This window comes from Macrotis lagotis, chromosome 2, assembly GCF_037893015.1.
Source record: "Macrotis lagotis isolate mMagLag1 chromosome 2, bilby.v1.9.chrom.fasta, whole genome shotgun sequence".
Classification (NCBI taxonomy): Eukaryota; Metazoa; Chordata; class Mammalia; order Peramelemorphia; family Peramelidae; genus Macrotis; species Macrotis lagotis.
In genome coordinates, this window is record NC_133659.1 from 203,803,965 (window position 1) to 203,815,409 (window position 11,445).

At 42.3% G+C, this 11,445-nt stretch overlaps 1 protein-coding gene across 2 annotated transcripts; it reads left to right on the forward strand.

Annotated features, from left to right (window-relative positions):
- Positions 1–2,038: 2,038 nt before the first annotated feature.
- WBP2 (WW domain binding protein 2) lies at positions 2,039–10,073 on the forward strand. 2 transcript variants are annotated; one of them, XM_074224554.1, is made up of 8 exons: positions 2,039–2,165; positions 4,197–4,305; positions 6,172–6,307; positions 7,418–7,510; positions 7,780–7,914; positions 8,115–8,240; positions 8,652–8,728; positions 8,859–10,073. In XM_074224554.1, exons 1-8 carry the CDS (start codon positions 2,110–2,112, stop codon positions 8,910–8,912), a joined length of 786 nt encoding a protein of 261 aa, XP_074080655.1. In that variant the 5' UTR covers positions 2,039–2,109; the 3' UTR covers positions 8,913–10,073. The 2 variants fall into 2 exon arrangements, with proteins under 2 accessions (XP_074080655.1, XP_074080656.1); XM_074224555.1 differs by having other exon boundaries at positions 2,041–2,165; positions 8,118–8,240.
- Positions 10,074–11,445: the final 1,372 nt, after the last annotated feature.

Here is an 11,445-nt window from a genome sequence, read left to right on the forward strand (position 1 = left end):
AAAGGTTAACAAGTTTCTTCTGATTGTAATTCTAGCCACCTGATTCTGTCTTTCTGCTATCCAGAGATTGAATGAAAAAGCATTTCTTAAGCATTTTCTCTGGGTTAGGCCCTGTGCCAAGTGCTGAAGACACAATTTCAACTAAACAAGACTTCCTGCTTTCAAGGACCTGGTATAAGAATTTTCAGCTTCTTTCCTAGCCAATTCAGGAACAAGCCAGGACTGGTTTATTACACTGGTTTATTTATCCATGCAACAGTGTAACACAGTTCTTCTGCCTATCACAATTTCATAGGTGGTATATATACAGACATACATAAATTCATATGCATGTATATTTACATTATACACACACATCACATTTATGCACATTATATATGAACACCATATATACATATATATATATATATATATATATGCATACATCCATCTGCCAGAGCTATGGAAAGTTCTGGATAAGATCTGGTAGGTCCCATAGACGGGAAATGGTATACTTTTTTAGCAAAAGAAAAGGATGCTTGAATTTTTTCAAAGGCCTTTTTAGAATAACCATTTACACCAGTAGGAAGAAAATAGCATCTTCAGACAGCTAATTAACATTTGTTAAGTTCCTACTGTAGGTTTCATTAGTCAGAATAAAGAGAAGCAGCTGAGTTCCTGAACTATTCAAAGTTCTATGAGTTTTCTCTTGTAAATAAATGTAAAGTAATTGGAAGAAGGGAGGTTACTGAAGGAGGTATTTAAAAGTGCCTTTAACATCACACAGGGAAAAAAATAGTAAATATAACAAAATGATGTCACTCATATTCTCAAAAAAATCCACTTTTGAGAAAGCTGATGTTCTAATAGAGGAAGACAATATTCTTTGCACTCTAGAAGCTTACTTCCTGGCATAGGAAATACTATCAAATAAAGTTAATATTTAAAGTAATTTGGGGCAGGGTCCTAGCACCTCCACATATTCAGGAAAGGTCCCTTAATAGAAAGTGATATAAAGTTAACTTTGAAGGGATCTAGAGAGACAGGTAAGGAGGGAGTGTACCAGAATAAAGGATCATAGATCCAAAAGCTAGAAAGCTATCTTAGAGGTCATTGAGTTCATTCCCCTCATTTTGCAGATGAGGAAACTGAGGACCAGAGAGGCAGGATATGAACCCAGATCCTTCATATTCCAGTACCCCCAGTCTATTTATTACACTGTTAGGCCCAGAAGAGAATTTTAATCTGCTTGAAGCGATAAAATCACTGGATGATTCTCATATGCTTTAACCACAAAGCTTGATGAGTTAGTATTTTATGCTAGTGCAAAGATTCTTGGGGGTCAGCAAACTTTATTTTAAAAAATATTTTGATAACTTCATTTCAACCTAATTGATTTCCTTTGCAATTCTATGTATTTTATTTTGTGCATTTGAAATCATTCTCCTGAGGAGTCCATGGGCTTTATCGGTGCCAAAAAAGTCGAGAACTCATCCCACATCCCCACATCCTATTCCTTGACAGTGATGCAAAGTCCCTGAGTGTAGTGTATTTTGCTTACTTTCTGACCTTTCCGAATTATTGATTTTACATGTTTTATTTTTATTTTTTGGAGAGGGAGGTTTCCTTTTTTCTTTAAAAAAAGAGGTAATTATTTAAAAAAAGAACTCCCGCCCTTAAAAGAAACAAGGAACCACCACACTTTTCTCCTTCCCCTCTTTTCTTCTCAGAGCTGGAACTCAACATTCCAAGTTTCTCAAGATCCGAAGACCCTTGAACATTCTGTTGCTCCGGAAGTTCATCTCCTCATTAAAGGAAGAGCGAGGTCAGAGCATTGTATGCCGGGAATTGTAGTCTTGGAACTTGTTGTGATGAACACTCCGCGAGCGGAGCCAGTCTGTGGGTGGAGGAAAGCGACAGAAGGCGGAAGAGGGGGGGAGGGGAAGAGAGACGAGAGGCGATCGGACTCACATGATTCGTGGGTCAGGTGGTAGCTCCCCCCACGCCCCTGTCGCACACACTCTGTGATTGGCTGGACATTATTCCGAACGACGACACGCAGGGCTGGGCACGAGGCGCAGGCGCACTATCCTCAGAGGCTGGGCAGCGGGGCGTCTTCGCGACCCGGCCATGGCGCTCAACAGGAACCACTCCGAGAGCGGAGTGATTGTCAACAACACGGAGAAGTGAGCGGTGGTGCCGCGGAGGGATTTGTGCGGGATTCGCCGAGACCGGGGAGGGGGAGGGGAGGGAGATTGTAGGTGGGGGGCGGGGGGGACAAGTCGGCGGAGGAGGAGGAGGGGGGCGAACGCCGGGGAGGGGCGCGGAGAGCAACGGCCAGGGGAGGGGGAGGCAGGGAATCCCCCCGCCGCCCCCCAGCACCGGCCCCGCGCCCAAGGGCAGCCTCAGGCTGGGGGGGCCGAGAGGATGCTGGCAGCTGCCCCGCCGGGCTGGTGCCACCCTTTCGTGCCCCACCTGCAGGCCTCGCCGGCACAGCTTCCCAAACCCAAGGGAGAATGACGTGTGAGCGAGAGCGATCTTGGGGGTCGTTTGGTGCAGATTATGAAGAAAAGGGAATTTAATTAGTTAAAGTAATCATAAATACCCCAAACCTTTTCTGCTCTGAAGACCCACAACTTTTTAGGCTGGGAGAGGTAGTCAAGATTTTCCTCACAGCATTTTCTGTATGGATGGATACTCATTAAACTCATAGAGTATTCCCTCCTGTTTTGAGGAAGTTGGGGTGGCCATGCAATAAACGATATTGCGGTGGCCCCCCCCCAAAAAAAGACAACTTAAGGTTCCGTGTGTGTTTTTCCTTCTCCCTTTTGCCTGCTGTGAACACAGGAAAGGATGTCCCCCTAAAGTATAACACGCTGTCTGTCTGCCTTTTACTAGCCTCTGGGTCCTCCCAAATTCAAAAGTTAAGTGGAAAGAGTTACTTAGGAAACAAATCAAAAGTATGAGCTCTTTACCTTCTTCCCTACACAGCACCTAACAGGTTCTCCTGTTGCTAGTAATTAACCTATTTTCTTCACCTGTATTTGTTTCATATCCTGGTCCTCCCATCCTCTTTTAAGCGGAAAAGTTTTGGCATGGGTCGTCTTGATGTTTCTCATCAAAGATGAGATATTCCCATCTGTCTGCCTACTCTTGCACAGTCTGTCCCCTATGTCTGGACTGGAATTTCTTTTAGAATCCCTCGTTACCCTCAAAATTCAGCAGAAATTCCAATCTTCTGCAAGAAGCCTTTCTTGATTGTCCTTCCCCCATTTCTTAGTGTTCAAATTCTTATAATGACTTTGTAAATGGACGTGTATATATGCAGACCTTGCAGGGACTTTTTTTTTCCATTTTTGCCTCTATATATCCATCATCTAGCACAATGCTGGGACAGAATGCTTAATAAATGCATATTCAGTGATTAATTGGAGTAGGAAGAAGATAGACTCAGCCACTGCAAATGTTATTTATCTTTAGAGAAATCCTATGATATTCATTCGTTTGTGATCTTTTCGTGCTCAAACAGGCTTTTGGTAAGGAAACGCTGTTGCTGTTATTCAGTATCATCTCTTGTGACTATTTTTCATTCTTTTTGAGTGGGAGTTTCAGGGACATGGACTATCTTTGGGTTTCCTCCCACAATTCTAAGGATGTGTCTTGCTTTACATGAATTCCTTAGCTTCATTCCAGGAAATTGGTGTAGAAATTTAAATTAAAATTTGGACCTCCTTTGTTCTTAATTATTGAAACGAACACTATAGTGAATCTCTTAATCATCATTTCATAATTTAATCTGTTTTATATTTTCTATAAGTGGTCATACCTGCAGCTAGGTACACCATGGAATTACATAGTTGGAAAGGACTTCATGAATTGTCTAGTCCAATCCTTATTTTTTAATATGAATGTTAAACACAATAAATTGCTATCCAACTGTCTTTGAAGATGAGGGGGAAAGAATTGTCTGGTGATAATCAGGTTTAACTTTGCAAAATAGAATTTCCCTTTCTCAATGGGCACTTAACTCCAGATGAAGCTGGTTGCAGTGTGTTTGGGATTCTGCAGGCCACTGCTTGTTGAGGGTTGGGGGTGGAGTGGAGTGGTTGCAAAGGGAGGAGATGGGACTGTGGGAATTATACAATTTTTTAATCCAGACTTCAAGCCACATCTTCAGTCTCCCTTATCATTATTTTTTTTCTCCCTTCCCATTGTAGCATTCTGATGACCTATGATCATGTGGAGCTCTCCTTCAGTGACATGGATCACATGACAGATGCTTTCAAAGGAACCAAGAAAGGCAGCCTCTATTTGACTCCGTACAGAGTAAGTCTTGGGAGTCCTTATCTATTATTTTGAGGACTGACATTTTAGGGGAGTGACTCAGGTTTCTAGCAACACTGACACAGGCCAGTGAGTTGGATGGCCCCTGAAACATTAATGACTTATTTTCCCATCTCCTATGGTGTTTCTTTGTCATAAGCTCCTCCTAGGACTCTGGGAGTCTACAGTATCTCATTAGATAGCTGACCTGACAGCTGCTGAATAACAAACTCCAATACTGCTACCTTCCATTTGTATACAGGTGGTGAGCTGCTGAATTGACATAGACCTTAGACTTGACTATTTTTCATTTTAATTTCAACAGAAGCAACTGCTAGCCAGAAGCTTCTCTGCAAACTGTACAAAATGATGAATATGGCAACACAGCAACAAATGTCTCAGCCAGGAAAATAGGCTGACAGTACCTTGTAGAGTGAAAAATACCAGCTAGCAAAAATGGGCTTGCTTACTTCTCAGAATATTACACTGGGACTTTTTTAACTCTAGAGAAAAGGTTTTCCCTGGAAAAAATTTCCCTTTATAGTTGCTTAACAGGTATATTTTTATTGTCTCTTGTAAGGGATATCGTGTTCTTAATTGTCATGACTTAGCAGAGTAAAAGAAAAAGATTTCATATAAACTGGTTCTATAGCTATGTAGGTCAAAGTCAGTCTTGAATTTCATCCATACAGATAGCCAAATCAAGACAGGGATTTTAGAAATATTTCTAAAACTCGGGACAAACAAACAAAATGAGTAGAGATGATTTGCTTGGTTGCCCTAGAATAGTATGGCAGCAAATTGAGAAATTGGGGTGATTTGTCTCACTTTCAGGTTAGTAAGTCACCTTGATCCCTAAGCAGCCCATGTTCTCCTTTCCATTAATCTATAATATACAAGGTAAATTCAATCTTTCCAAGAAACCTTTCTCCATACTCACTCTATGCCATTCCCCACACACTTAGGTGCCATGACATCATCATAACCTAGAAATGTATATTAGTTTATTCTTTTCAAAGGTATCTGATTCACGTTGCTTGTATCTAGTCTAGTAAGGATGTTTTCCATGGACCTCTTCTTAGCATATGTTGTTTTGTTTCATATATAATTGACCTTCTTGCCTAAAATTTCTCACTTTAATTCATTGTCCAAAAGCGCTACCAAAGTGATATTCCTAAAGCACAGGTATGACCATGTCACTCTCCTGTACAGGAATAGCTCTATTGCTTTTAAAATCTAATACAAACTTCCCTCTTTGTCACAGTTACATGTTATTTTCCTTTACATACTTGGTTTGGGCTGAATTGTCTGTCTTCGCTTTTTCACATATTACACTTTGTCTCTCATCTCATGAGCTTCTGTCTTCTGTCTCTAGGCCTTTTCAGAGGCTGTCCACCAGACTTGGCATGCCCGCTTTTCTCAGTCCCACTGCTAGACTCACTCAATTTCTTCAAAGTTCAACTTAAGTGCCCAATCCTACATGAAGAACATTGCCTTGCACATATTCACATAATTTCTTTTTTGTATATATGTTGTTTATATCGTTTTATGTATACCTGGGTATTCTTCCACAGAATATAAGGTCCTTGAAAACAGGACCAGTTGTATTTCTAGTTTTGGGTCCTTGTTGCTTAGTATAGTGTCTTCCTCATAGTAGGTATTAAAGAAATTCTTGTGAATATAGTCTCTTCAGATAAGAATTTACACATACACACCCCTTCTCTCTCCCAGAGTGTTTGTTTTAATGGCGACCCCTTTGAAATTGTGGAGTACATTTATTGAACGACAGAAAAATATATTTGGAAAAATTAGGAAATTCTATTTTTCTAGGTTTTCTCTACTTAAGCCATTCATTGTTTATTCCTATAGGTTATTTTCCTGTCCAAGGGAAAGGACGCCATGCAGTCATTCATGATGCCATTTTACCTAATGAAGGACTATGAGATCAAGCAGCCTGTGTTTGGTGCAAATTACATCAGGGGAACAGTAAAGGCTGAAGCAGGAGGTATGTGAGACAGCAGCTTGAACGAGGCTGTCAGAAAAGAACTGTAAGGTGCAATTGTCTGTTGCCTTGGAGACATTTGTCTTGCCTGACAAGTCCTTCCTTCTACCTTCCTATCCTCCTTACCCTAGTTTTTTTTTTTCCTAGTTCTATACTTAATTCCCAAATCAAAACATGAGAAGTTAGCTGATCAGTTAGAGGTCTTTAGGTTAGAAAAGGATGTTTGTTTTCTAGGAGTTGTTAAATGTTAGTATTTTAAGTGACAGCTTGGGTCTTTTCATGTAAATGAAAACATTTCTTCATCTGTCCTGGGAGAGTATCTTATACTTATATATATATTTGGAAGAAGGGGTTCTAACCTGGGTGTAGAAGAGAATCCCTTTTTAGGTACAGAGAAGTCTTCTGGAGGAAAGAGCTTTAAGGGTGTCCCTCTGCTGGCTCTAAGTAACTGCTTTCATTGACTCTTCCTTAGCTGAGCAGCTCTTACCATTCATGAGTCTGTGGTAAGTCCTCAGCACTGTGGCCTTCACTCAGGTTCTCTTTTGGCCAGCTGGGCTGGGGGAGGGCCTTCTGCACAACTTAGGTCTCTTTGGCCTGTAGAAAAATATTACTAATTGACAGCTTTCCCTGCACCTGAAAATTCTTGGCTTCATGGAGTAACTATTTTGGTTGGCTTTGTGTAGCTTAGACCTAAGGTGAGAAACCCTTTCCCTTGGCTTTGAGACCAAAATAACTGTGACCTTTGTTGTTGCCCCATTCCTCTGACAATGCATTCCCCCTTTGCAGTGGAGTTCTCCAGTAAGGATTTAGCACAAGGGGTTCTGTTAGTTCAGGAAAAGCTCTCGGTTCTGATGACAGATGCCTGTGGGAAGCAGGCAAACATGCAGCTAAGCCAGGACCCAGTGTAAACCAAAGTCTAGGCGCAGTCTTGGCAGTAAGAGAAAGACAAGTGCTGATCATCAGATTGCACCACTGAGCCAAACCTTTCCCTGCAGGCTTCCAGGACAGTTGGATAGGGTCCCAGAGAGGACAAATAACCATCTTTTCAGATGAAGCCTAACTTTCTTTCCACACAGTTATTTGTTCATTGTTTTTCCCTCTTCTTTTTCCCAGGAGGCTGGGAAGGATCAGCTGTCTACAAATTGGCTTTTGCAGCAGGGGGCGCCATTGAGTTTGGACAGCGAATGCTACAGGTGGCTGCCCAAGGTATAATGACTAAATGCTGTGTAGCAAAGGTAGATTGTTTTTTAGGACTGTGTGGATTTGTGCCTGAGTGTCCTGGGTAGGGTCTTGGAATCTCAAACAAGGGAAACAGAATCACATTCTAAGAGAGGCAAAAGAAAGAAAGGAATTGATGGAGAATTGTAAATTCTTAGGCTGACATTTACTCCCTTCATCTGAGCCCCAAGTTAGCTGCTACTCTTCATTGTTCTCTGATTGAGTAAGGCTTCTGTCCTTTTATTCGGGGATTGCAGCCTCCAGAGGTGAAGTCCCCAATGGAGCTTATGGGTACTCTTACATGCCCAATGGAGCCTATGCTTTTCCTATGCCAGCTGCTAATGGAATGTATCCAAACCCTCCAAGCTATCCCTATGCACCACCTCCACCTGGTGAGTTTGTTTTGCTTCTACTGGTCCCTGGGTTAAAGGGAGGGGAGGAATTTGATTTTTGTTTAACAGAGGAACTTCAAGTATATTGGGTGTGCTGATATGGTAGTTAAACTGTATCTGTGACTCAGTGGTCTCATGTTTACTATAGAGAGCCATCTGTCCAGGGTGTTTATTTGGCTCTTGGGTGTTGTTTTGCCAAGCAGAGTTTTATCCAGGACCTCCCATGATGGATGGGGCCATAGGGTACATGCAGCCCCCACCACCTCCATATCCTGGACCCATGGAGCCACCCGTTGGTGGCCCTGAAGTACCATCTACTCCTGCAGGTGAGGGAACTGTCATGATCCGGAAGCAGTTCAGACATATTAGCAGTGCTGGGGTATTGTCCTGTGGTAGGATGGTTTAACCTTCTAGGTATTTCTAGAGAACCCTAGAAAGTGGAAAGGAACCTGACAAAGTAAAAGTAGACATTCCTTATTCTCCCTCTGTGATTTAGTACAATCTCTAAAGAACCAATGAACACCTGGACCCTTCAATAATTCTCAGTGTTTTCAGCTTCATCTTCCCTGAGTCAATTGGAATGGGTTGAGTGGGAGGGATACCAGCAGTTGCTTCCAGGTTAAGATTAGTGAAGCTAAAGGAAGTATTAATCCTACTCTGAAGAGCTCCTTCCCTCAGAGAAGGGAGAGGAAGATAACCCAGTCATGTTTGGAATGTGTGTGTGTATTTCCTTTTAGCTGAAGCAAAAGCTGCTGAAGCTGCTGCCAGCGCCTACTACAATCCTGTCAATCCCCATAATGTCTACATGCCCAGGGTGAGTGTGCCAAGGGTGGGTTAGAGGGTGACATCCTAGCTGAGTCACTGTGGGAGGTTTAGGGGAAGGAAATCCTTTGGAAGTTTCTTCTATTCTTTTGGAGTTCTATTTTTTTTTCTTTTCTCTTTAGGACCAGCCCCCACCACCTCCATACTACCCTCCAGAAGACAAGAAGACCCAGTAGATGCACCTGCAGTCTCTTCATCACTCACCTGTTCCTTTATCCCCCCAGAGCTGAGTTTGGAGTTGGTGGGGAGGCTTTTTCAGACCTGGCCTTTCCTCTAGGCCTGTGTATAGTTAGCAGTAACAGGCACAAACAGAAGGGGGTAGCCTGGGAGAGTTCCAGTTTGCCTAGAGACATTGACATCTCCTTCACCACCTTCAGTGGAACTTTCCACTCGACTTGCCATTTCCATTTTACTCCTATTGCATTAACACAGCTTCTCATAAAGAAGACCAGCTCCTCAGCTCCTGCCCAGCACTCTTATTCATTTTGGACTGTATTTGTGGCTTTTCCCAGCTCAAATCAGCAGAGGTATCTTTATCTCTCAGACCTGGGAAAGTGGCTTGAGCCCATCCCCCTCAAGGGTCTCCTTCCAGCCCTTATCTATTGTCTTTCACCACTCTTAATTTCTTTAGCTGTGAAGTCTAGTTTGGTTTCCAGAGTGATCATGAGATTGGGTGGTGGCATGCCCTCAGGAGTCCCATCTTTTCCATTCCCACCCCTTTTAGGGTGTCTCACCTATTCATACTCCTATCTTTTCTTTCATATTCCCACCACTTTGTTGTGGTTTTTGATCGTGAGCCTGCAATGCCTAGAACTGGTGGAGAGAGAATAAAGGGAAGAATGTTCAGCTGGGGAGAAAACTTACAAATGACTGCTTGCCTTTGCTCCCTTGTATTCCTGACTAATGCTTCTAGAGAGTCTTCAGGTTTCCTCTTGTGCCCAGAAGGCTACCTAGGCCTGGAACTGAAGATTGCACATCTCATCTTGCCCACCTTAGGGCTCCCCACCAGACAGAAATCAGGTGTACCTGGGGCCAAGTGATTCCTGTATTTTAGGACCTGCTATAGTCCTGAGTAAAAAAGGTGTCCATTGTCAGTCCCAATTCAGTCCTCATCTCTTCCCTTTGAGCTTCGTGCCTGATTGGTGATACTCCCCTGGATACACTAATTTCCTTTGGTTTCCTCTTGGACTGGCCAGAGTATGAGAAGATCATTATTTAAAAGAGAACTCCCTATTTATTTGAACAAAAATCCAGTTAATATATTAATGTGAAATAAAACCTGTTGCACCTTGATTTGTTTGCCAAAACTATGATATAGTAAAGATGAAGTAGCTTGACCTTCCTGTCTACCTGTGTGTGTGATACCTGAGAAAGCTGCCCCACCTGCCTGGGGCCTCCAAATAGCTTGGATTGAGTATAGGTGAATTGTCCTCTATGGGAAGTGCCAGTTCTCACATGACTTCATGCACTTTTTGCTCTCCCTTACTCATAGTTGATATCACAGTATGCTCCAGGACAGAAAGGGTGTCGACCAAAGCCAAGGGGTGAGGAATTGGGGCAGCACTGCACTGCCCTCTAGAGAAGCCTTTCTTTTGCAATCCAATCCCAGGCTGAGAACTATCATTGAATTTAGTTGCAGCTGTGGTGTGGACTAAAAAAGCCAATCTGTACCTCATTTTAGGTACCCCGGACTCCTAAATGGAATTATTCTCAAGCATAATTTTTTTTTTGCCCATTCTTGGGGCAGTTACCAAAGTATACCACAGTATAACAGGATCATGGAGTTCTGGAATCTGTAGACCCATTTTAACATTCAACTCTCTGAAAACTGCTTGACCCTGTGGAGTGTAACTTCCCTATTCTCATCACTTAATTCTTTCTGCATAAACCATTCCAAAGATCCTGGACTTCAGAGTTGGGACCTAACTGCCAGGGCTAGGGAAATGGGGAATGGGGAGAACTACATAGACTTGTACTGCCCCCCTTCTCCTGAGCTCAGTAGTGCTTTCATTACCTTGTGGGTGGTTATCTGGAAGGCTGCATTCCCTCACTAGCTTGTACTAGAAACTCAGCCTGGGAATTTGTCCTGGAAGATGGTCAAGATTAGGATTGAGGCAAGAGCCATCTTCCCCTATGGTGAATAAACCTGTGATTCTCCTGAATACACCATACCTCATCAGCGTTTTTAAAGGTTACCTGTTGCCTTTCTAACAATCCCTGATACCCAGGGCCAGAAATAGGATCTTGTACACCTAGTTCCCCATTACTGCTTTCAGACCTCTTTGTCATCATCATTAAAAATTCCTCCAATTTGTATGAGCAGGCAGCAGAAGAAATCAAAGCTATCAATAGTCATGAAAAAATAGTATTGCTTAAAATGCAAGTTAAGACAACAGGGGTAGTACTTCACACCTAACAAATTGACTAGCTAATGTGACAGAAGGAAAATGACATCCTAGAGGGGGTATGGAAAAAGAGGGACTCATTTGAATCTGTGAACTAATTCAGTCATTCTGGATAAGACTTTGAAACTATTCAAAGAGCTACAAAACAGCATTTCTTTTGACCCAGCAATTCCATTATTAGATCTATATCACAAAAGAGATTAAAGGAAAAGGAAAATGACCTGTAGGTTCAAAATATATTTTTGGTTCTGCCATAAAATCAGAACTGAAGGAATGCACATCAGATGTGGAATGGCTAAACAAA

Bases quoted from the DNA above. Each gene is read 5' to 3' on its own strand.
- WBP2 (XM_074224554.1), top strand. From the start codon at position 2,110: ATGGCGCTCAACAGGAACCACTCCGAGAGCGGAGTGATTGTCAACAAC. The intron at 2,166-4,196 runs GTGAGCGGTGGT...TTCCCATTGTAG, and splicing joins ATTGTCAACAACACGGAGAA to CATTCTGATGACCTATGATC. The intron at 7,915-8,114 runs GTGAGTTTGTTT...TGTTTTGCCAAG, and splicing joins CTATGCACCACCTCCACCTG to CAGAGTTTTATCCAGGACCT.